This window comes from Onychostruthus taczanowskii, unplaced genomic scaffold (assembly GCF_017590055.1).
Source record: "Onychostruthus taczanowskii isolate IOZ18803 unplaced genomic scaffold, ASM1759005v1 scaffold3, whole genome shotgun sequence".
Taxonomy (NCBI): domain Eukaryota; kingdom Metazoa; phylum Chordata; class Aves; order Passeriformes; family Passeridae; genus Onychostruthus; species Onychostruthus taczanowskii.
The window spans coordinates 25506368-25531738 of record NW_024500349.1 but is presented as its reverse complement, the minus strand read 5'-3'; the positions used below and the strand labels follow the sequence as shown (position 1 = coordinate 25531738).

At 53.1% G+C, this 25371-nt stretch overlaps 1 protein-coding gene across 3 annotated transcripts in view; it reads right to left on the bottom strand.

Annotated features, from left to right (window-relative positions):
• The window catches only part of LOC121337904 (SREBF chaperone), a 54781-nt gene that overhangs the window by 13291 nt on the left and 16119 nt on the right, over nt 1-25371 (bottom strand). For all 3 annotated transcript variants that reach the window (XM_041408310.1, XM_041408312.1, XM_041408311.1), the window contains exons 3-12: nt 19686-19812; nt 17176-17333; nt 7592-7812; nt 6681-6786; nt 5761-5933; nt 4653-4779; nt 3004-3116; nt 2252-2346; nt 1644-1742; nt 534-740 (exon numbers count right to left, since the gene is read on the bottom strand). In XM_041408310.1, the coding sequence (XP_041264244.1) occupies nt 534-740; nt 1644-1742; nt 2252-2346; nt 3004-3116; nt 4653-4779; nt 5761-5933; nt 6681-6786; nt 7592-7812; nt 17176-17333; nt 19686-19812 (1426 nt within the window). The remainder of the gene's footprint in view (nt 1-533; nt 741-1643; nt 1743-2251; nt 2347-3003; nt 3117-4652; nt 4780-5760; nt 5934-6680; nt 6787-7591; nt 7813-17175; nt 17334-19685; nt 19813-25371) is intronic.

The window sequence follows — 25371 nt, the reverse complement described above, 5'->3', positions numbered from 1 at the left end:
CCCCTGTCAGTCTCTGTGCCCCCCCGCTCCCTCTGCCCCCTGTCCCTCTGTGCCCCCCAGCTCCCTGTGCCCCCTGTCACTCTGTGCCCCCGGCTCGCTGTGTGCCCCCTGGCAGTGTGTTTCCCCCTGTCAGTCTCTGTGCCCCCCCGCTCCCTCTGCCCCCTGTCCCTCTGTGCCCCCCAGCTCCCTGTGCCCCCTGTCACTCTGTGCCCCCGGCTCGCTGTGTGCCCCCTGGCAGTGTGTTTCCCCCTGTCAGTCTCTGTGCCCCCCCGCTCCCTCTGCCCCCTGTCCCTCTGTGCCCCCCAGCTCCCTGTGCCCCCTGTCACTCTGTGCCCCCGGCTCGCTGTGTGCCCCCTGGCAGTGTGTTTCCCCCTGTCAGTCTCTGTGCCCCCCCGCTCCCTCTGCCCCCTGTCCCTCTGTGCCCCCCAGCTCCCTGTGCCCCCTGTCACTCTGTGCCCCCGGCTCGCTGTGTGCCCCCTGGCAGTGTGTTTCCCCCTGTCACCCTGTGCCCCGTCACCCTGTGCCCCCTGTACCATGATGAGGCGCTGGGCCAGGCGGGTGCGGGCGAAGAAGTAGATGACGCGCAGGCGCTTGGGCAGGCGCAGGTTGCGCAGCGAGGACGGCTGCAGGGTGATGGTGTGCGGCGAGTGCGGCGGCGCCGGGCGCAGCGCCGCGCGGGCACGGCACGCCGCCTTGGCCAGGCACGACTCGGGGGGCAGCCGCTTGTTCAGGTCAGCCAGCTGCAACAGACAGCGGGGGGCGGCGGTGAGGGGCTGGGGAGCCCTGGGGAGGGGGCCCCGGGGAGGGACGGCTCCCCCAGGGTCACGGCGGTGACTCTGCTGTCGCCTCCCAGCCCGTTCATAGCGCATTTATAGACCCAGGGAAGCACGGAATGCTTGGGATGGAAGGGATCTTAAAGCCTATTCCACTGTCCCAGGGGGCTCCCAGCCCTGTCCAGCCTGGCCTTGGGCACTGCCAGGGACCCAGGAGCAGCCCCAGCTGCTCTGGGCACCCTGTGCCAGGGCCTGCCCACCCTCAGAGAGAAAAAGTTTCTCCTAAAGTCCAACATAAACCTTCTCTCTGTCACTTTGAAGACATTTCCCCCTTAACCTGTCCAGTGGCTCTCCCCATCTTTCTTGTGGCTCCCTTCAGGTCCTGGAAGGCCACGAGTAGGTGTCTAAGCTTTCCTTCTCCAGGCTGTGTAATCCCAGTTCTCTCAGCCCTTCCTCACAGCAGAGCTGCTCCATCCCTCTAGTCAACTTGGTGCCTCCTCTGGATTTGCTCCCACAGCTCCATGTTCTTCCTGAGAGTGTCTTTTCCCTCAAGTGTTCTGTTCCCAATCCCTGTGTGTGTAGCCAAGCCAAGTACAGAACCAGAACTGTAACAGCTCAGGATGAGAGGAAACAGCCTCAAGCTGACCAGAGGAAGTTTAGGTTAAATATTAGGAAAAATTTCTTCCTGGAATGGGCTGTCCAGCCCCGGCCCAGCTGCCCAGAACAGGGGTGGAGTCCCCATCCCTGGGGGGCATGGGGAGTGGTTAAAGGCCTTTCTGAGCTCAGTGAGGTTATGGTTCTGTTCTCTGCCTCTCTCAGGAGCGGGATGCTGGCTGTGCTGCCCTCCCCCCTGCCGTGCCCCCTGCCCACCTCCATGCGGCGGATGTCGATGGACAGCACGGTGGTGAAGAAGAACATCTGCAGGAAGAAGTCTGACACCAGCCCCACCACGGCGAAGAGGCAGAACTCCTGTGGGTGGGACAGGGATTAGCTCCCACTGCCCCTCGGAGCAGTGCTTTACTGACAAACCCCCTGATCCACCTCTTGTGCTGGCTGAGTTCAGGGCTGGATGAGTCCATGGGAGAACACAAGGTTTTTGTTTATTTTAATTATTCTAATTTGCATGCCTTGTTCTTTTTGGCCACAATCCCTCTCTGCTCCCAGGGAACGAGAGGAAAAGGCCTCAGGTTGCGCCAGGGGAGATTTAGATTAGAAATCAGGGAAAATTTCTTCCCCAAAAGAGGCTATTAGGCATTGGAACTGCCCAGGGCAGGGTGCAGGCCCCGTGCCTGGAGGGACTGAACAGCTGTGTGGCTGTGGCACTGGGGGACAGGGGTCAGTGCTGGCCTTGCAGTGCTGGGGAACAGCTGGATTTGATGTTCTCCAAGGCTTTGCAGCCCAGCCAATTCCCTGACTCCGTGCCCCTGCTCCCTGCAGTGGCAGGCTCTGTCCTGCCAGCCCAGGGCAGCCCCACTCACCTGGATGGCCGGGACCAGGGTGAAGTATCCGATGAGGATGATCCCCAGCTCTGTTGCCATGTTCTTCATGATGGACCAGCTCTCATTGCTCAGGCCTGGGGAAGGGCAAGGACAGGTCAGGGGAGCCCCTTCACTGTGCCAGGCACGAACACAGCAAAAGGAGCAGCACTTCCTCTCTTTAAAACCAGGAATCTACAGGAAACAGCCCAAAAGGCCCTTCCAGGCTAAAATTCCTGAGTGCAAAGGCCCACCCAAGTTCTGAGTCCTGTTTCCCATCTAGGACCCAAACCACTTGTATTTTTAAAATCAGCGTCGCTCTAGAATCTCTTCTCCCTGGTGTTTAGAAACAGCTTTGAAGATTGCAAATCCCATTTATCCATGGTGTGAGCACACTTAAATCCTTCCACTAGCAGAGAGCATTTACAAAATGGAAAAGATAATTCTGTCTCACATTCAGGGGAATGTTGTAGGATTGTGTTCTGCACTTCTGATACCCATGACCTGAGGACAGTGCTCAGTATCCACACCAGGGCACTCTCCCCTACTAGTATTTTTTATATTTATTCAGCCTGGTTCAGTCAACAACCTCAAAAAGCAGTGCCCACAACAACAGCATTACGTTCTTGGAATTCAAAACCAAAGGCTGTACAAGTCAGCTGGTTTCCCTCCCAGACCTGGATGAGACCACTGCCCCTCTCCCAGCCCCTGGCTCTCCCACTTTCCCTCTCTGCAGCCCCCGAGCAGGAGCCCACCTTGGGCGATGCGCAGCTTCACCTCCAGGTCCACGGGCGTGGACACAACGGACTTGGTGAGGACCAGCACGTTCTCCAGGCCAATCACCACCACCAGGTATGGGAATATCTCTCTGGGGAAACAGAGGCACAGCTGAGGAGGGGATCCATGGGGAAAAAGAAGGGAAGGAGGCAGGTTTGGAGCAAACACAGCCCTGGGAGTCGAGGTGAGGAGACCCCAGCCTGCAATCCCTTCTCTCAGTGTCACACTGCACAAGGAAAAGGTTTGTGTTTCCTCTGCCTTGGGCAGAAACCAGCATTTTTGCAAAGCTGCAGGAATTCCTGGGAAATGCCCCTTGTGGAGCAGCACTAAATTAATCCTGGTGCTTCCCAGGGACAGAGCCCTGTGCTCTCCAGCCCTGGGTACAGCAACAGGGCCGGGTCTGGAACACCCTAAGGGACTGGGGGGTGGCTGGTCACTCATCAGGGAGTGTGTCCCATCTCCTTCAAGGACCATCCCATTCCACCCCTGCCATGGCAGGGACACCTCCCACTGTCCCACCTGCTCCAAGCCCTGTCCAGCCTTGGGCACTGCCAGGGATGGGGCAACCACAGCTGCTCTGGAAATCCATTCCAGTCCCTCACAGGGAAGGATTTCTTCTGTCTGTCTCACCTAATTTTGCCCTCTTTCAGTTTGAACATTTGCTCCTTGTCCTATCACTGTAGTTCCTGATGGAGAATCCCTCTCCAGCTTCCCTGTAGGTTCCCTCAGACACTGGAAGGGGGGAATGTCAGTGAATGTCCACAGTGAGTGAAAAAACCACCAACACAGATGAGCAACTTCTTGTTCATGCCCAAGAATCCAAAATTCAGCAAGAACAACTCAGGCCTGCCTTTAATGAAAGCATTTTCAGCTCATAACCCTTGTGAGCCCTCCAGGCAGCACCAACACAGGACAGAGATGGGAGATAAGCTCCTTGTGGATGGGAATCTCTGAGCAGACAGAACGGAGCTGCTGCAGGAGGAGGCTGTGGGAGAGCCTGCTCAGCTCCAGGGATAACAAATCCAGTGTTATCCCAACAATTCCTCCTGCTTCAGGCACAGAGCCAACTGCTCAGCAGTGAGGAATCTGCAGGAGGACTGGCCAGCAGAGGAGAACATCCCCTGCATCCCTGGCGAGCCCCTGACGGTGACCTGAAAAAATCCCTTCGCCAGGATTTCTTCTCTAGAGAGCCATGAGAAGCCTCAGAGAAAAATGAAAACAATAATTATCTGATTGCTCCTCCTGTGTTTTGCTGCTTTGGAATGTGGTCTGGAGATTGTCTGTCCAAGAGGTGATTCTTTGACTGGTTTCATGTGAATTGTTTTTTTACTTAATGACCAATCACAGCCAGCTGTGTTGGGACTTGAACAGAGAGTCACAAGTTTTCTTTACTCATTCTTAGCAGCCTTCTGTCTGTATCCTTCCTCTATTCTTTAGTTTAGTACAGCATTCTTTAAATAACACCACAAAATAATAAATTAGCCTTCTAAGAACCCGCAGTCACGTTCACTCATCTCTCCCTTCGTCAGGGTTCCTGCAAATGCATCAGTGCCGTGCCCAGCAGCGTGTCCAGCATGCAGCAGCTGCTCCCCAGGCCCCGGGGTGCCCTGGCAGGGCTGGCACGTACCCGCCGTTGAGCGTGGGCGTGAGGCCGAAGAGCGTGCACAGCCCCACGGACATGAGCAGCGAGCTGAGCACCGTCACCACCGCCGCCAGCGCCAGGCCCCACTTGGACTTCACCATGTCGATCTTGCCTGCAAAACAGCCCCAGCCAGGTCAGCAGGGACAGCCCACGGCACGGGCACGCACGCGGGGGCAGATGGGGACACGTGGGGACACGTGGGGACAGATGGGGACGGCACGCTCATCCTGACCGGCCACAGGACACCCCCAGCCCAGAGGGAAGGCACTGCAGGGTATGAAATGCAGGTATTGCAGGGTACGAAATGAAGGCACTGCAGTGTCTGAAATGAAGGCACTGCAGTGTCTGAAATGCAGGTACTGCAGGGTCTGAAGTGCAGGCACTGCAGGGTATGAAATGCAGGCACTGCAGGGTATGAAATGCAGGCACTGCAGTGTCTGAAATGAAGGCACTGCAGGGTCTGAAATGCAGGCACTGCAGGGTCTGAAATGCAGGTACTGCAGTGTCTGAAATGCAGGTACTGCAGGGTCTGAAATGCAGGCACTGCAACGTATGAAATGAAGGCACTGCAGGGTCTGAAATGCAGGCACTGCAGGGTCTGAAATGCAGGCACTGCAGGGTCTGAAATGAAGGCACTGCAGGGTCTGAAATGCAGGTACTGCAGTGTCTAAAATGCAGGCACTGCAGGGTCTGAAATGCAGGTACTGCTGTGTCTGAAATGCAGGTACTGCAGGGCTCATGTCTGAAATGAAGGCACTGCAGGGTCTGAAATGAAGGCACTGCAGGGTCTGAAATGCAGACAGAAAACACCTTGGAAGCTATCAAAGAATCATGGAATAGTTTGGGTTGGAAGGGACTTTAAAGAAGTCTATTCACTGTCCCAGGCCTTGGACACTTCCAGGGAACACCTCCAGCTGGGAGGTGGATCACAAGGAACAACAGCACCGTGGCTGAGAGGGGCAAATGAACGGGACTCAGGTGAACAGTTTTTGATCCTCTCCATGACAGTTCAGGGCAGAATTCCACCACCACCTCTCCTGCTGAAAGAGGTGATGCCACAGACCCCAGGTGCAGCCCCGAGCCCCAAACCTACGTGTGGAGAAGTAGATGTAGGCGAAGAGGATGATGTAGGTGGTGACGAGCGGGATGAGCTCGGCGACGCCGATCTCCTCCTTGAAGTGCACGTGCACCACGCTCTCCTCGCGCAGGCTGCAGTTGGGGCTGGGGTGCAGCAGCTTCAGGCGGGAGCGCAGGCTGCTCAGGAACCTGGGAACAGCAGCACATCACTCACCTTTCCCAAGGGAACAGCTGGCAGCTCCTGTGGAGCCCAACCCAGGGAGCTGCAGGGGTGGAGCGGCAGAGCACGGCTCTCGCCAGGCCTTGCTCCCAAAGCTGCTCCTGGCTGGCCCTGCCACCCAGACCCTGATTGCTACAGAGATCTGCTGGGCTGACTCACCAAAATTTTTTTAAAGCAAAGGCTCGTTAACCACAGTCTGGGCCTGTGGGGCAGAACACGCCACGGCCTCAAACACTCCCAGAATTAAAGAATTCTGTGTAAAAATGGAAGGTGCCACACAGTGGCCCTAAGGGCTCAACGTTTTGGAAGAGCAAGTTTAAACTCCCGTGCTGCCAAATCCATCCCAGGCATCCCCTGGGGAATTCTGTGCAGCTCAGAGTCCTCAGATCCACTCAATCCACGCCAGTTTGGCCAACACTGCCAGTGTTCCCACCAGTTGAAGCAATGCTTACTGGAAAGCAAAGCAGTCTCAGTACGAGGAACTGGGTTCAAACCAGAGCCACTGGGACGTGGATGCCACAGGAACTCCCCCAGCAGCTCTGGATGCTACAGACCCCGCTTGTGAAGGGCAGCTGAGAACTGAGGGTATTTTATTCCCATAAAACACAGCAAGTTTTCTCCCCAGAAAAGCACCTTCAGGGATGTGAGATACTCTAAACCACAGGGAAGTGGAGGGCAAAGGAAACATGAGGGAGGGGGAAAGCAGCAGAGCTCACCTGGAGTCGTAGCGCTGCAGCCCCAGGGTGACGGTGTAGGACACCACGCGCCGCCGGTTGGACAGGCTGACCCCGCTGTACCTGCCAGGCAGCCCAAAGAGCAGGTCTGCAGAGACAGGGGGACATCAGGGACAGGCTCACACAGGACAGGGGACACTGGTGTCCCTGCCAGCAGCTCCAGCGGGAATGGCTGCTCTCGTCCTGTAGGATATCCCGTGCTCTGGGGAGAGCCCATGGATGGGGTCACACCTGGAGCAGGCTCCAGCTCACACTCTGGGTGCTCAAAAATGGCCTTTAAAGCAAACTTCCTTCAGGGTTACAAAGCCCTTTTCAGACATGTAATATTGCACATCACACGCTGCCAGCTCTCTGAGGTTCCAACAAAACCAAAGGATCCAACCTGCGTTTAAAGCAGCATTTCCTCTGGCATTATGGGATCACTAACGACCCCACACATGGTCACAGGGTTTCTCTATAACTAAGAGATAAAAACAGTTTTATGATACCCAGATAAAAATAGTTTTATGATACCCATTGTCAGCTCGGGCTGTGTGCAAGGAATTAGAACACACAAGGGAGCAGGATGTTTGATTTATCTGTGACAATGAGGCAGCCTTTGAGCATGACAGAGGGAAAAGCCAGGCTGGAGCACGTGCAGAGTGAGAGGAACAAAACCCTGCTATTTTTACCTGCAGAAAGAAGCCTGACTGAGTGATTTGTTCACTTCTCACAAATACAGATCGGGGCTCCAATACACATATGAAATGAGAGACAACAAAGACCGAGCAGCTTCGGCTGCTGGGAACGAAAAAATACCGCCCAAATTGGCACTATCAGCAATTCCAGTGCTGGAATTAGTGAGGATGGAATAACAACGAAGCTGCAGGCAACTCTCAGCTTCCCTGGCTCACCTTTGAGAGTGGCTGACGTCTGCAAGGTCTTTGGCTCATGCTGGTGGATGGTTTTGATGATATCTGGGTCGGCATTGAAGCGCTCGCGGTCGTTCTGCCAGAAGTTGCCCGGGGACAGCAGCAGGCAGCCGTGCTCTGGCAGCAGATTCCTCAGCTTCCTGAGGCCAGGCAGCAGGTCTGTCACCTGCAGACAAACCTCCTCCAGGCTCCTGACCCCGGAGCTGAAAGGCAAACACAGGCCTGTGGGACCCCCACGCAGGCAAAGGCGCAGCGCTCGGAGAGGAGCGTCCCAGGGACCTGCAGCAGCTGTGGCTGCTCTTCCTGCTCACAGCTGGGAGCAGGAGCTGGGGCTGCCTGCCACTGTGAACAGCCTCCAGAGCTCCATCAGCGTTCCTGGGGGCTGCCTGCCCCCACAGCTCTCGCTCCTCATCCGTCTCTGGTACCACACTTTCACTTTTACACTTAAGACACTTCCACTCGACAGAGAAACTCTCTCTGGAATTCCTCCAGACCTCAAATCCCTCTCTGCACCTCTCTCCACACATGCAGTGGATGTTTCACAGGAGTCCTGTGCAGCCTTCCTGCGGTGGGTCCTCTGAGGTGCTCTAAAATGCACCCAGGATTCAACGTCTGCACCCGGGGTGGTGTTTCCCCAAGTGGCCTGCATTGTGTGGAAAGGAGCATTTCCTGAGAGGCTCAGAGCTGCACACAGGTGTAACTGGAAAGAACTGGAACCTGTGCCTGGCATCATCCTCAGCAAGCACCAATTCAAGTAACACTCAGCCTGGGTGCACAACAGGCCCTGGTGGGAGGTGTCCTGGGTGGTAAGGTATGTGTGTGTTCTATTTCCACCTGTCAGAGCTGGGGCAGTCATCCTCTGTTCATGGGGCAGTTTTCTTTACCTCTTCCACAACCAGTCCTCCCTCCAGGAGATCTCTGCTGTTAATAGGCCATTGATTATTAATTGTCTTCTGCTCATGGCCAGGGAGTGTCCCTGCAGGGCTGATCAAATTCCATCATCCATGGGGAGATGCTCCGGGAACCAGGAATGCAGGAGCCAAGCATTCCTACCTGGATACAATCTGAGCCTGGAACAGCACAGCAGCCTCTGCCCACTGCATTCCCTTGGGAGCAGCTTTCTCCTGCCCTGCATTCCCAGAGGGAGAGCAGCTTTCTCCTGCCCTGCATTCCCAAGGAGCAGCTTTCTCCTGCCCTGCATTCCTAGAGGAGCAGCTTTCTCCCAAAACAGAAACCTTCTGTACATTTCCCTGGACAGCCTCTAACATTTTAAATTGACACTGGAGCTCAGACCTCTTAAATTACCCTCAAGGATGCTAAAAAGCTAAACTTAGGTTTTAAAAATAGAGAAGTTCATTTAAATGGCTTTAATGGGAAAAGTATTCTCTCTTACACCTCCAAAGTGTGTTTATGGTTACCTGGGGAAAGGGGAATGACTTCACACACAACTGTGATGGCAGATCATGAAGAAAACATTTTAGGATATGACATTCTTAAAGGGAAACTTTGCAATTACCAACCAGGGATCTTTGGTCCTTTGGACCCAAAAAAAACCCCAGAGTAATCTTTCTGGGAAGGGTAGGAGAATCAGTCTCTTAAAAAGGGCTCCAGTTTTACCTGTTTCTAACATTAAAGAGCACCCTGTGCCTCCTGCAGCCAAACAAGGCATTCATGAAGTAATTAAAGACTTAGAACAAAGGGCCATTATATCTAGGATGCACTCACAATTCCCTGTTTGACAGGTGATAAAAGAAGACAGGAGCTGGCATTTAGCAACCGATTACCAAAGGCTGACACAGAACCACTCCCTGCAGCAGGCCCAAATATTGCAAAGCTCACTGCTCCTCTGCAGGCAGCTGCACACAAAGGGATGGCAGCCTGGCACAGAAAAGATGGTTTGGATGCTCCCAGTCCAGGAAGAAGACAAACCCAAACCTGCACTCACTGGGGAAGGAACAACCACCTTCAGCTGCCTGCCTCAGGGATTTATGCACTCAGCCAGCACAGCACACAACTCTTCAGCTGAACTCCAACAAATCAGGCAGGGGTACAGTTTTACCCAAAAATTGGTAGGAGGTGAGGAGGAAAGTGCAGTAAGAAGAGCACAGGACATCCAGAACAGATTAAATGGGGAGGGGATAGAAGTGCCCTCAGCTAAGAGCCCAGGCCCCTCTAAAGAGGTGGAATCCCTGAGAACCTGGGGGTAGCAGGCCAAGCTGTAATTCCAGAAGAAATAAAAAAATCAGATGCTGTATCTAGCCCCACTACTGAAAAGGAGCCTCAAAAGATACTTTGGCATACTGCAGAAATCATATTCCTGGATTTTCTACAATAGCAAGACCCTTGTGCACATTAATGAGGAAAATCCAAACCTGGGAATGGCTGGACAGCCACAAGCAGCCTTTGCAAACACTGACAGAAGAGTTAAAAGCATCAATCCCTTGGGCCTCTGCACTGGCAATGAAGGGAAAATGTGGCTGTTGTTGTGTTAATTAAAGGGATGGGACTACCATCAGACTAATAATGACTTGTTGCTTAGATAACAGTCTCAAAGGCTATGACACAAGCACACATGGTCTAGGATGATCACAAGTTCTTTGTTACAAGACAGCAACAACTTTCTAATCCAATGGACAGTTCCACAGAGCATGTTTTGCTGTTCTAACCTGCCACTTTCACTTTTTCCTACTGCAATGTGGGCACTTTTGCCCAGTAAGATCTGATAACATGTACACAAATATGTATCTATTATATATCTAAACTCTCAGCTTATTCTGCTACAATCACATTGCTATATTATAAAACCTTTCATTACCTTATCTAATAGTTTCTTACTTACTTCAGGCCCATTCTTACTTGTAACTATAGAAACACAAGTTTCTGATTTCTCTGTTCAGTGTCTGTGTCCCAGCTCTGCTCAGAGTGACCAGGGACACACCTCACCTGGGCAAGACTGGCCCAAAAAAGAAGGTATTAAGATAATATACCTTATTATCCCCAAGCAAATGGCATCGTGGGGAGTGCCAGTGGTTTGCTAAAGCAGTGCCTTAGGCCACGTGAGTCTGGCTGGGATAAAAGGTCAACTTGTGTTATGTCAGATAACATATTTATTATAATAAATACCACAATTGATTATATTTATTGTAATAAATGATATCAGACATAATAAGGACAATAAATAAATCAATAAATAATTTTTCTATTATTTATTTTATGTGTGTTTATATATGTATCTTTATCTGCATCAATACAAGTGAAATTACTTGTTTGGGTTGTCCTCAGCCACCATGAACACTCTGGATTTAATGCTATACCTTGTCACTGTAACTTTTTTTATCAGTAATCATCATATATCTGTATCTACATCTATATCTGTGGGAAAAATGCATATTATATGATTGGATCTTTGAAATATTAAAATGAATACTGTATGTGTTATGTTGGAAAATTATGCTCTATTAATCTCTTTTAAGTAGTGCTTTATTAATATCTTTTAAGTAGAGTGATAAATATAATTTTTAGGCTGTAGCATAACATTAAAATAGGAACTATGTGATGTAAGATACTTTTTGTAACCAGCTCAAGGAATGGAAAAGATAACCAAGAAATTCTTTGTACAGAGATAACAGCAACAGACACCAAGATCCCAAGGGAAGAATTATTGCCTCCTTATTGGGAAAAACCAGACTTTGAAGGACCAAGAAAACTGATTTACAAGATGGAGGGGGAAGCTGAAATTAAGCAGAAACACCCTGGATTGAAGGGAATGTTTGAATCAAGTATGAGATCTATGAATATGCAACGGGCTGTTGCTTTTAAGGGGCAATCCTTTGTTAGCAAGGTGTGCTTTGTGGCAGAGTGCCAGGCACCCTGCTGTCTGCAAAGCTTGCCTTTTTACTGTTTATTATTGTCCTATTTTCATTACTATTTTATTACTATTAAACTTCTAGAATTTTAACACAAGTGAATGGTGTTCTTCACAATCTGTATACACACACATATATAAATATAATAAATAACTGATATGGACCAAAGGGTCTCACGAGCTCTCCTGAGCCACGAGTCTCTCTGAACAGCCCCAAAAGACAAAAGTGATGATTTCAGGACAACTGACAGGGGAAAGCCAGTCATGCTGAGGTCAGCCCAGCCTGGGATGGTGCCTGTGGCTCGGAGGGCAAAGGAGCCCTGAGGTGCTGTGGGTTCTGTTTGGGTTCTGTGGGTTCTGACCCCATGTTCTGTGGGTTCTGCGTGTGTCCTGTCCGGGTGTCTGTGTGTCCTGTCCGGGTGTCTGTCTGTCCTGTCCGTGTGTCCTGTCCGTGTGTCCGTCTGTCCTGTCCGGGTGTCCGTGTGTCCTGTCCGGGTGTCTGTGTGTCCTGTGCGGGTGTCCATGTGCTCTGTGCAGGTGTCCGTGTGTCCTGTCAGGGTGTCTGTGTGCTCTGTCTGGGTGTCCGTGTGTCCTGTCTGTGTGTCCATGTGTCCGTGTGTCCTGTCTGTGTGTCCGTGTGTCCGTGTGTCCTGTCCGTGTGTCCTGTCCGTGTGTCCGTGTGTCCTGTCTGTGTGTCCGTGTGTCCTGTCCGTGTGTCCTGTCCGGATGTCCGTGTGTGCTGTCCGTGTGTCCTGTCCGTGTGTCCGTGTGTGCTGTCCGTGTGTCCGTGTGTCCTGTCCGTGTGTCCTGTCCGGATGTCCGTGTGTGCTGTCCGTGTGTGCTGTCCGTGTGTCCGTCTGTCCTGTCCTGGTGTCCGTGTGTTCTGTCCTGGTGTCCGTGTCCTGTCCGTGTGTCCTGTCCGTGTGTCCGTCTGTCCTGTCCGTGTGTCCGTCTGTCCTGTCCGTGTGTCCGTCTGTCCTGTCCGTGTGTCCGTCTGTCCTGTCCGTGTGTCCGTCTGTCCTGTCCGTGTGTCCGTCTGTCCTGTCCGTGTGTCCGTCTGTCCTGTCCGTGTGTCCGTGTGCCCTCAGGGCGCGGGCAGCCCCGGTGCAGACCCCGCTCCGCTCCCAACAGCGCAGCGCCCCCGCGTGGCGGCGGCCGGAACAGCGCCGCGGGCTCTCCGCAAAGCCGGGCACGCACACCCGCAGGAAGCTGCCTGTGCATCCCCTCGGGCAGCAGGGAGGCCGGTGGGAGTCACTGGCGCTCCAGGGGAATAAAGGCAGCCCGGACGGAGCGCCCTCCAGGCAGGGACTGACCCGGCGGCTGTGACCGAAGCTGAGCACCCCGAGGAGCTCTGGAGCGAGCACCACTGCGTGGTGACACTCACAACAACGCCTTCAGCCCCACAGCCATCCCAGCGGCGATGCAAAGGGAGCAGGGCTGGTTCTCCTCCAACACAGCACACTCAGAACCCACAGAGCCTGACCCTTGCAAGAGAAATTCCCACCTAAAGCTCCTGCAAGCTGTGACACTGTCAGCAACAGCAACTGCTGGATTTGTTCTGCGCTTCCTGCTCATGTCATGAAAATATTTGGATGGGAATTCCACACCAAACATATTTTCCAGTGGCCTTCCTCCAGCTGGAGTGGTGCTCCTTCTGGAAGGAATGACAGCCCGGACCCACAGAGTGCTAAAATCCTGGTCAGCATTTGAGCTTTCAATTGTTTGCATTAATATTTGCTTATGGTCTGTCCCAGTGGTGTTGCAGTGTATGTGAGCTGTAGCTTCAGAATCTCGTGTCTTCACCCTGGTTGTCACAGGGAGTGGAAAAGATTTCCCCCTGAATGGAACTTGAATTTTCTGGAATCAGTTTTGTGCACCTCTTCCCATCTCCTCAGGGTAAGATATGAAATTCCCCATTGCAGTAGGTGGGAACAATTTGAGTTTCACTGCAGCTGTGATCCCCCTGGGGCTAAAACCAGATTGTTCTGTAGTGCACACACATTTGGCCAGGTGATTGCAGAACTGTCTAACACTTGATATGGTGAGCAAGGACATGTGAAACGCTGAACTTCACTGAGGAACACTGCACTGAGAACCATGAATGGAGTGAAGGGAGTCACTGACCCATCACTGAACTCCTCCAATCACTGCAACTGAAAAATGAACTCCAGGAACTTTTCTGGGATCCTCATTTATCCCATCTCTCCTATGATTTTAACACTCTAAGGGTGGAGAACATCCTGATCTACTCAGACTGGTAACAATACAAGTGAAATCACTTGTTTGGGTTGTCCTCAGCCACCATGAACACTCTGGACTTAATGCTATACCTTGTCACTGTAACTTTTTAATCAGTAATCATTATATATCTATATCTACATCTATCTATCTATCTATCTCTCTCCCCTGAGCAGGGACACTGCTTTGCCTTGTGGTTACTCCAGGGGCTGAGGAAGGCCCCTGAACTCCTCCCCGTGTCCAGGGGCAGCTCCATCTGACTCCCAAATCAATGCTGGTTCCTTTGCCAGCTTTAACACAGGCTGTGCTGTAACCTACTGGCACTTCTTCACTTTTCTACTGGGGAGATATTCTGATTAAATCTTCCATCTGTTCTTTCCTGTCTGTGTAATAAATAATTCACTTTATAAAGACACCTCGTTTGCCTTCACCAGAACGTGTGGGCCAGAGGGAGTCCTTAAATTTAAACTGCTGCCAAAGTCTGAGGCTAAGGCCTGCCTGGCTCTGGCTCTGCACACCTCAGGAAGGTGCTTCCAGATGGCAAAGGAACTGAAGCCTTTGTAAGATCCCTGTCCAGAAGAGATTTCTGCTATAATAACTACAAAGAACGAGCACAGGATCTCAAAAAATGATGATTTGCCTCTGTGAACACCCCCTGCACAATGTGCACCCTGTGGCTGCACGGCAGGACACCTGCACAAGGCTCAGCTGTCAAAAGCCAGCAATGGAAAATACACTTCCAAAAAACGGTGTTTATAGGGACCAAAGCTTTGGGAGGGAAAATGGAAAGGAACTGATGCAGTGATGGCTCTGGAAAGGGCTCCAGGACCAGCCAGATGACCGTGGTTTGTGTTTTATCAGCTCTGGAATGTGGCAGAGATAACAGCTCACGCTGCAGATAAGCCCAGGGCCGTTCCTGCCCTCGAGGCCACGCTCCCAGCCCCTGTCCCTGTGGGTGCTGAGGGTGCAGGGTGACACCAAACCCACAGCTGGGGCAGAGCACAGATTTAGGTCACTCCTGACTTACACAGATGAGTGCTTGGATCTGCAGCCAGTGGAAACACACCCATGGTACACTTAGCACTTCCACCTGCCCAGGTACCCTTAACAACCTGCAGCTCCCTCCTGGAATATAAAATAATATAAAATATACGTAATAGAATATAACAGAAAAGAATACAAAACAGAATACAAGCCAGTTTGCATGTAAAAAAAAATATTTCTGCTCAGCTTTGTCACTGGCAACAAACAAGAACTTCGTAATAACTTTTGAGGTAATTGCAGAATTTATCTCAAAATTAGATGTTTCCTGAAACATCCAAATGCATCCCCAAAAAGGTAACCTTGCCCCAAGGTTTAGGTCTAAATGCTGAAGTCATTTTCTCCTGGTGGCACGAAGAGCAATAATAAAAGTAATAATTTTGTTTCTGTGTTGCATCACTGCTCATCAAGGGCAATGCCAAGGGGAGATAATGAGAATACAATGAGAAGACTAGGGAGATAATGAGAACACAGCACAGGCCTGGGAGCAGGCTGTTTCTGCCTGTAATTGGCAACAGATGATTATCCCATAGGATAAGGGGGGAAAAGGACAGAAGGGCAGTGCCAAGGCTGGGGGAGCTGGCAGGGAGAGAAAACTGAGGAAATCTGAAGAGCAAAAATGGCATTTCTACAACATGACCTCCAAGAGCAGCAGCTGGGGGTGAAGGATGGGTCCCCAAAAGGACACATCATCAGCCAGAGGAGCAGGATGGACACTCAAAAATGATGACTTTACCCTTTCTGTTAACAGCACAAAGATCAAGACCCCACCTGGGGGTAAAAAGAGTTTCTGCTTCCAGGTGGGAGCGTGTCAGCTGGAAAGGACAGAGAGACACAGGGACATCAATAAATCACCTCTTAATGTGCAAAACTGATGTGTGTGGCCACAAAAACAGACCTGTGATCTCAGAGGTGTCTCAGGAAAAGCCTTTCCATGGGAAACACCCCACAAGTGAGACTCCCCTGACAACCTGGGTGTGGGTCTGCTCTCCCACCCTCAGGAATGTCCCACTGCCAGCAGTGCCACCAGCAGGACCCAGGATGGCACCTGGAATGCTGAGCCTCTCCCCAGTGAGCCCAGAGATTTCTGTTTGGCTTTTAACAAACAGGGGGCTGGGCTGGGGAGTGGGAGCTCCCCTGGAAACACCTGGGAGCTGAGGAAAGCTGTTTTTGTACAAAGGCTGCAACAGGATAAAAGCAGGTACAAACTGGCCCTAAAAACAGCCAAAGAAAGTCAGGAGAGGGTTCCTGAGCAGGAAATTCCAGCAGTGGCCCAGAACCCCCTGTGATATGGAGCTGGTGTGGGGGTGAAGGAATTCTGAGACTCTGCACCTGTATCACCTTGCAGGCCCCTTCTGGACTCTGACCAGAAAATTCCTGAGGACTTTCAGTGCCTTACCTGGAGCACAGGGAATTCTCCAGCACCAAGGTGAACTGCCCCACGTGCAGGATGGATCCCACCTTTAGGACAGCAGCAGCTCCAAGCCCCAGGAGCAGGATGGATCCCACCTTTGGGACAGCCCCAGCTCCAATCCCTAGGTGCAGGATGGATCCCACCTTTGGGCAAGCCCCAGGTGCAGGATGGATCCCACCTTTAGGACAGCCGCAGCTCCAAGCCCCAGGAGCAGGATGGATCCCCCCTTTGGGCAAGCCCCAGCTGCAGGATGGATCCCACCTTTAGGACAGCCGCAGCTCCAAGCCCCAGGAGCAGGATGGATCCCCCCTTTGGGCAAGCCCCAGCTGCAGGATGGATCCCACCTTTAGGACAGCCGCAGCTCCAAGCCCCAGGAGCAGGATGGATCCCCCCTTTGGGCAAGCCCCAGCTGCAGGATGGATCCCACCTTTAGGACAGCCGCAGCTCCAAGCCCCAGGAGCAGGATGGATCCCCCCTTTGGGCAAGCCCCAGCTGCAGGATGGATCCCACCTTTAGGACAGCCGCAGCTCCAAGCCCCAGGAGCAGGATGGATCCCCCCTTTGGGCAAGCCCCAGCTGCAGGATGGATCCCACCTTTAGGACAGCCGCAGCTCCAAGCCCCAGGAGCAGGATGGATCCCCCCTTTGGGCAAGCCCCAGCTGCAGGATGGATCCCACCTTTAGGACAGCCGCAGCTCCAAGCCCCAGGAGCAGGATGGATCCCCCCTTTGGGCAAGCCCCAGCTGCAGGATGGATCCCACCTTTAGGACAGCCGCAGCTCCAAGCCCCAGGAGCAGGATGGATCCCCCCTTTGGGCAAGCCCCAGCTGCAGGATGGATCCCACCTTTAGGACAGCCGCAGCTCCAAGCCCCAGGAGCAGGATGGATCCCCCCTTTGGGCAAGCCCCAGCTGCAGGATGGATCCCTCCTTTGGGACAGCTGCAGCCCCTGGCCAGCCCTGGGGCAGCCCTGTGCAGCCAGCTGTGCCCAGCTGCAGCTCCTGGGCCTCACCTGTCTCTCAGGGCGTGGTTCCTGATCTCCTCCACCAGCTGGAAGACGCGGGCCAGCGGCGAGCGGAACACATCCACGGCCAGGAAGTTCTTCTGCCACGGGGACACGGTGGCTTTCACGAAGATCTGCTGGATGTAGGCCACGGGAGCCCCCACGTACTGCAGGGAAACAGGCAGGGTCAGGGCACTGCTGCCCGGGGGCTGGGTAATCACACAGACACACAGCTGGCCCAGGATCCTCCTGGGAAGCTGTGAGAAAGCTCAGAGCAACAATTAGAACAACTGTTATCTCTCTCTCTGTAACTGTTGTTTGTAGATGTGATTCTCCAGAGTGTGCTATTCATACTTCGCCAATAGTGCGAGAGAAGATTCCTAAAAACCAATCAAGTCTTTAAGCCCAGCATCGTTTCTATAAAAACTGTAGATTTCTAATAAAAAAGTACCTTTTCATACCTTCTAGTGATAGAATCTCTGCATCACCTTTGTCTGTCCCAGCAGCCCTTCAGTGACAGGGGTCTACAAACCCCCAGTGGGACAGGACTGCTGGGAATGTGTCTTGAGCTGTTTTATTTTCCAGCACCAGTCCCATCCCATGGTTATGGCAATGGGAAGATGCCAGCAGCTCACATCCCAAGCAGCAGATCAAGAAATCAATGTTACAATTCACTTTAAAAGTTTTTTGCCCAATCACACAAAGCAAAAGCATTGACAGTAGTTCTATCCAACCACTATAAGCACCTTTGGTTAAACAATGCTTATTTCAAATACAACACCTGCTTGTGAGCCTTCAAACACAATGCACAGAGCTCCATTGTTAAGCTTAGAACTTCCTAACACCTTCCTAGATATTCCTTCCTAAAACCCTCTGATTTTAAAGATTCCCACAGCTGGGGAGCTCCCAGAGAATCAGAGCAGAATGGCTTTGCCAGACTGTTTTCCCTTCCCAAATCAGAGGTGGAACACGACAGGACTCAGCAGGCAAGAACAAAAGGAGTCTGAGTCTCTGTCTGCATTGTAGGGAGCTCAAAGCCCACCCAGTGCCACCCCTGCCATGGCAGGGACACCTCCCACTGTCCCAGGTGCTCCCAGCCCCAGTGTCCAACCTGGCCTTGGGCACTGCCAGGGATGCAGGGGCAGCCACAGCTGCTCTGGGCCATCAATAAGTGCTGGGCAGCCCAGCAGGGCCGTGTCCCTCCCCATGTCCCAGCAGGGCTGTGTCCAAGGTGGCTTTGGCTTTCATGGGACATCCCTCCCAGTGTCCCTCCCGTGTCCCTCCCGTGTCCCCATGTCCCCAGCAGGGCCGTGTCACTCCCCATGTCCCAGCAGGGCCGTGTCCCTCCCCATGGCCCTATGTCCCCAGCAGGGCTGTGTCCCTCCCATGTCTCTCCGTGTCCCTCCCATGCCCCAGCAGGGCCGTGTCCCTCCCGTGTCCCCATGTCCCAGCAGGGCCGTGTCCCTCCGTGTCCCCATGCCCCAGCATGGCCGTGTCCCTCCGTGTCCCTCCATGCCCCAGCAGGGCCGTGTCCCTCCCGTGTCCCTCCGTGCCCCAGCAGGGCTGTGTCCCCCCCCATGTCCCCATGTCCCCAGCAGGGCCGTGTCCCCCCCCATGTCCCCATGCCCCAGCAGGGCCGTGTCCCTCCTGTGTCCCTCCCATGTCCCCATGCCCCAGCAGGGCCGTGTCCCTCCGTGCCCCAGCAGGGCCACGTCCCTCCTGTGTCCCTCCCATGTCCCCATGCCCCAGCAGGGCCGTGTCCCTCCGTGTCCCCATGCCCCAGCAGGGCCGTGTCCCTCCGCGTCCCCCCGTCCCAGCAGGGCCGTGTCCCTCCGCGTCCCCCCGTGCCCCGCAGCACTCACCCAGTCGGGGCGCTCTCCAGGCTCCCCGGGCTGTGGCCCCTGCTCCCCGGGGGGAGCGTAGTCCTTCAGGGGCGTGCTGAACTCCACGGGGCCCGTCCCTGGCAGGGGCAGCTTCAGCAGGGGGGAGCTGGGGGGACACAACCAGGCAAAGCCCTCATCTTGCAGGTTCGTGGACTCTTTCAGGCAGAATAAATTAGATGTTCCCCGAAATACCGGAATGCATCCCCAAAAAAGGTAACCTTGCCCCAAGGTTTAGGTTGAAGTCTAAATGGTCTAAATTTAGACCAATGGTTAGGTCTAAATGCTGAAGTAATTTTCTCCTGGTGGTATGGAGAATAACAATAAAAGCAATCATTTATATTACTTTATATAATAATAATAACAATAACAACAATAACAAGGAGGAGAAGGAGAAGGAGAAGGAGAAGGAGAAGGAGAAGGAGAAGGAGAAGGCGGCCCATGTCCCTCCCGCGTCCCTCCGTGCCCCAGCAGGGCCGTGTCCCTCCCATGTCCCCCCCCATGTCCCCAGCAGGGCCGTGTCCCCCTGTGTCCCTCTGTGCCCCAGCAGGGCCGTGTCCCCCCCCATGTCCCCATGTCCCCAGCAGGGCCGTGTCCCTCCGTGTCCCTCCGCGTCCCCCCGTGCCCCGCAGCACTCACCCAGTCGGGGCGCTCTCCAGGCTCCCCGGGCTGTGGCCCCTGCTCCCCGGGGGGAGCGTAGTCCTTCAGGGGCGTGCTGAACTCCACGGGGCCCGTCCCTGGCAGGGGCAGCTTCAGCAGGGGGGAGCTGGGGGGACACAACCAGGCAAAGCCCTCATCTTGCAGGTTCGTGGACTCTTTCAGGCAGAATAAATTAGATGTTCCCCGAAATACCGGAATGCATCCCCAAAAAAGGTAACCTTGCCCCAAGGTTTAGGTTGAAGTCTAAATGGTCTAAATTTAGACCAATGGTTAGGTCTAAATGCTGAAGTAATTTTCTCCTGGTGGTATGGAGAATAACAATAAAAGCAATCATTTATATTACTTTATATAATAATAATAACAATAACAACAATAACAAGGAGGAGAAGGAGAAGGAGAAGGAGAAGGAGAAGGAGAAGGAGAAGGAGAAGGAAGAGAAGAATGAGGTAGAGGAGAAGAAGGAGAAATAATTTCTATTATAATACTAATAATAGAAGAGTTAAAAAAATGGCCAAGCCCACTTTGGCAATGCCAAGCTGTGCAGGACAGGAGACCCAGCAAAAGGTGGCTTTGGCTTTCATGGGACACACTGCTACCCCAGAGTCCTTCTCCCTTGGAAAGGGATGGAAAAGTCCTGGCAGAGAAGAAGGGAAGAGCTTGCAGGGCCTCTCCTGGATTCCTCCAGCCAAGTTAGGTGTGACAACAACCACTCAGTATGGCATGGCTCAGTAGCTGTGCATCCCACCCAAAGCCCAGACATCCCCTGTGCTCCAGTGGCTGCTTCCCTGCCCCAAAGCCTTTATAATCCTCTGCTTTTCCTCATTTACAAAACTTGTCATTAACCTCATTGGTCCTGAAAGCACTTTTGAGAGCAGCAGTGAGACACCAAAACTGAAATCTTGATCTTGCTGCTTTGCCACCACAACCTCTGGTGATTGTAGCTCCTGTTCCACAAGAGCGACTTTGAACCATTCAGAAATTGAGAAAATGAGGTTACAGAGAGTTTAGGATGTGATTTTTTAACTCCAAATGTTCTCAAAAGTGGTTTAAAGCAAACCAGAATTGAACTGGTGGGAAAACAAGGCTGCTGACACACAGAGATCCACAGAGAATCTGGAGCTGTCAGCACCAAACTGGAGATCAGAACTTCAGTCTTTTTGTGGCCTTACAATTCCTGATACATTTTCCTGTTTGTAGATGAATTTTGGGGCAATACTGACACAATAACTAGAAAGGCCTTGGAATTGTTGTCCTGCAAGGCTCTGCCCACTTCATTTGGGATTAGTTTGGATCATCAAAGGCCATGGAGGAACAAGCAGCACCTAAACACAAGGCTTCAGAGAGAACAACAAACAGCTGAAAAAGAACAAGGAAATCAGAAGCCAAGCTTGTCAGATTTGCTCTTTATTGGTCTGACAGAAACACATCTAATTATTAGCATTTCCTTGAGCAAGGGCAGGGAAGAGAAAAAGGAACAATGAGATCAAGCCTAAGAGATAAACAAAGCAGGTTCAACAGAACATTGAGGAGGAATTACTTTTTCCCTAAATGATTTCAGTGTCTAGAAATCCAAGCAACTGTGTCCAGAAATCCAAGGAAGACACTTGAGATTCACAGAAGGTTTTGCAGAGGAGTATTCCCTGTGAGTGGGGAGGAGTCACAACAGCAGTTTTTTTGTAGAATTTGAGTCACTTACAACCAGAGACTGCTCAGATTTAGTCTGGCTGTGGAGTCAGCTCAGATTTAGTCTGGCTGTGGAGTCAGCTCAGATTTAGTCTGGCTGTGGAGTCAGCTCAGGTTTAGTCTGGCTGTGGAGTCAGCTCAGGTTTAGTCTGGCTGTGGAGTCAGCTCAGGTTTAGTCTGGCTATGAAGTCAGCTCAGATTTATTCTGGCTGTGGAGTCAGCTCAGGTTTAGTTTGGCTGTGGAGTCAGCTCAGATTTAGTCTGGCTGTGGAGTCAGCTCAGGTTTAGTCTGGCTGTGGAGTCAGCTCAGGTTTAGTCTGGCTGTGGAGTCAGCTCAGATTTAGTCTGGCTGTGGAGTCAGCTCAGGTTTAGTCTGGCTGTGGAGTGTGTCCCCCTGCCCTGGGTGTCTGTGCTGGCAGTGCTGCTGCTGTCCCTGTGCCTTTCCAAGGGGATCTGTCACCCTGGCATCCCCCAGCAGCAGAGTCCCCTCCAGGGGCAGGAGGGCCCAGCTCTCCTGCAGGCCCAGTCACAGGTGCTGACTCCAGGTGGGATGAGCTCTGCTGTGAGAGCAGGGCAGGAGGGGATTCTCTCTGAGCTCTCAGTCCTGGTCCATGGCCCAGCGTGGAGGGAAAAGGGGCTCCCTGTGTGAACTGGCCCTCCCTTTTGGGACCCACCAGGTGCTGGGAACACGGAGTGCTGGAGTGCTTTGGGATGGAAGGGACCCTGAGGATCATCCAGTGACACCCTGGCATGGCAGGGACACCTCCCACTGTCCCAGGCTGCTCCAGCCCTGTCCAGGGACACATCCAGGGATCCAGGGGCAGCCCCAGCTGCTCTGGGTGTGCTGTGACAGCTCTGGGTCACTGACACTGCACGGGGGCCCAGAGGGAAGAACAGCCCCACCTCAGCTCCAGGGAAGGCATTTCCAGCACTTGGGTTTGACTCTCCTCATATTTCTGCGTGTCAGGGATTTTTCTGAGCAGCAGGGAAAGAGGTGAACACGAGAATGGAAAGCACAGACAGGGGAGGGAAGAACAGCAGGACCTGAAATGGCCACAAACCAAACCACACCAGCTGCAGCTCAGCAGCAGGAACAGCCTCTGCCCATGGAGGGGCAGAGCCTGGAATAGCTCCCAGGGAGGCTGCAGTCTCCTCTCTGGAGACATCCCAGACCCCCCTGGACACAGCCCAGGGGACCCTGCCCTGCCAGGCTGTGATCCTGGGATCCAGCAAAGATGACAGGAAAGCTCAGGTTGCTCTGATTTGGGAAAGGCTCATGTCACTGTGCACCCTGACACCCCTCTGAAACCCCAGAATAAAGGAGACACAGATCCTGCAACCAGCTGGAGCTGCTGCACTGCAGCAGGAGCTGCATTTCAGCCCCCAGCACCAGGGAGGAGCAGGCAGAGGTGCTCACCCAAGTACCTGACACATTCTGGAGACAGCTCAGGGGACCAAGATGGAGCAGGGCCAGGAGAGCTCCGGGCAAAGCCCTCCCTGCACATTCCCCCTCCCTGCCCCAGCGGGCAGAGGGAAGCAGGGAGCTGCCAGGTCTCAGGTAACAGGAAAGGAGCTGATCCATGGAATTAAACCAGCTCCCAGCAGGACAAGCTTTCGGCCTGTCTGCAGCCAAGACAGAGCAGCCTGGCATCCCAGTGCTGAGGAGGGAGGGAATCTGCTAACAGGGCCCTGCCAGAGGGCTGGCAAGGCCAGTATCTGGCAGCAACAGTGCCTTTTTAGCCTTGGCAAGGGCACCAACAACCTGCTTCTGAGTAAGTGCTGGCTGTGCCCTGCTTGCCTCTGACAGGGCCCCGAAATTCTGCACTGGAAAGGAGATTCCCCTCTGGTGTGCAGCACAAGCTGCTCCCAGTGCCATGCTCTGTTCTCTGGGGATTTGGAACAGGAAGAGTCTGAGTCTAATTCAGGTCCTCTGGTTACCCCACAAATAGTACAGATCTGTGCAGGAGTGATACATTCTTAAAGAATTATAAATAAATGTTTACACACTCACACACACCTCCCCAGGGGCTCTGGTTCCAGCCAGTTCTGCCACTCTTCAGGAGCAGAACCTGAGCTCCAGTTAAATAACAAACCCCTTTTAATTGCCCTAAAGCTGCTGCAGAGTCACCTGGGTGTCACCTGCAATCCTCACCTGGACTAAAAGCTGCTCCTCAGAGTGGCACTGGGATCTCATATTTACCCCAATGGCCACATTTCCATGTGCCATCCATTCCTCTCTGGGCTGCTGTCAGACAAGGTTGGTGACACCTTGTCAGGGAAAATGCAGATCCCAACACAGATCCATTCAAGTGGGATGAGGAAAATGAGTGTCACCTACAAAGGGATTTATAAGAAATTCATATTTACCCCAATGGCCACATTGACACCGTGTCAGGGAAAATGCAGATCCCAACACAGATCCATTCAAGTGGGATGAGGAAAATGAGTGTCACCTACAAAGGGATTTATAAGAAAACTCTCCCTCTGATGTGGGGACTAACTTGGATTTTCAGACTTTAGGACTACAGAGTAAGAATGAGTCACAGGATTTTTTGCTTTGGGTATTAATTTATTATCAAACCCAGAGACGCTGTGCCTTGTCTGTCAGTGACATTAAAAACAGGGTCTGTACAAAGCCTCCCAAGAGCAAAGGCACCCAAAACAACCAGGCCAGACTCTGTGGTTTCCTTACTCCCTGCATGGTCACTGCCCCCACCTGCCTGAGGCCAGAACCCCTGCTGGATAAACTGTGGACCTCGTGCTTTACTTCAACTTTTTAAAACTGTCTGCACGCAAAAAAATGGTGGGGTTTGACTGATGTGACGGGGAGGAAAGCCACGGTAAGTGAGATCACTTATCTGCAGCAGAATTCCACAAGCTCTCCTTGATGCCAGGTGCAGCAGTCAGGACTGATGCACCCCTCTCCCTCTGAAGGGCCCAGGATACCAGACCCTCTCTCGTTTGCAGGGATGTCTTCACTACCCCGGGTCAGGGGGGCCTTGGCAGTGCTGGGGAGCGCTTGGGCTCCATGATCTGAAGGCCTTTCCCAGCTTCACCACTTCCATGGTTCCCTGAGCCCCCTTGCCCTGTGCTGGTGGCAGTCCTGAGGGTGCACACAGTGCTGAGGGTGCTGCCAGCCCTGCAGCACAGAAATGCTGCCCAAATGAGCCTCTGCCTCAGTGCTGGGCTCAGGTCATTCCCTGGCTGCTCCTGCACAGGGGGGGCTGGCATGCACCAGTGAAACCCAGCCGGGAGAGGAGCGCTGCCACAGAGCACACACAGCTCAGCTGCAGCAGGGCAGCCGTGCCAAGCAGCACCCCTGCATCCTCAGCACGGCACAGGGCGCCAGCTCCAGGCAGGAAAACATGCACCAGCTCCAGGCAGCACAGGGCACCAGCTCCAGGCAGAAAAAAATGCACCAGCTCCAGGCAGCACAATGCAATTCACCAGCTCCCATGCAGCACACAATGCACAGGCTCCAGGCAGGAAAATGCATCAGTCCCCATGCAGCACACACTGCACTGGCTCCCATGTAGCCCACACTGCACTGACTCCCATGCAGCACACAATGCACAGGCCCCATGCAGCACACAATGCACCAGCCCCATGCAGCAGCACAATGCACAGGCTCCCATGCAGCACGCAATGCACAGGCTCCCATGCAGCACACAATGCACAGGCTCCCATGCAGCACACAATGCACAGGCTCCCATGCAGCACACAATGCACCGGCCCCGTGCAGCACACAATGCACTGGCTCCCATGCAGCACACAATGCACCAGCCCCGTGCAGCACACAATGCTCCAGCTCCCATGCAGCACACAATGCACCAGCCCCCGTGCAGCACACAATGCACCAGCCCCCGTGCAGCAATCCCTTCACTCTCACACCCTGGCGTGCAGGTGTAGGACCCACTCTGGAGTTCTGACCTAATTAGCAAAGCCACTTCTCACGCCACAATTAACACCTGTTATCAGAGGT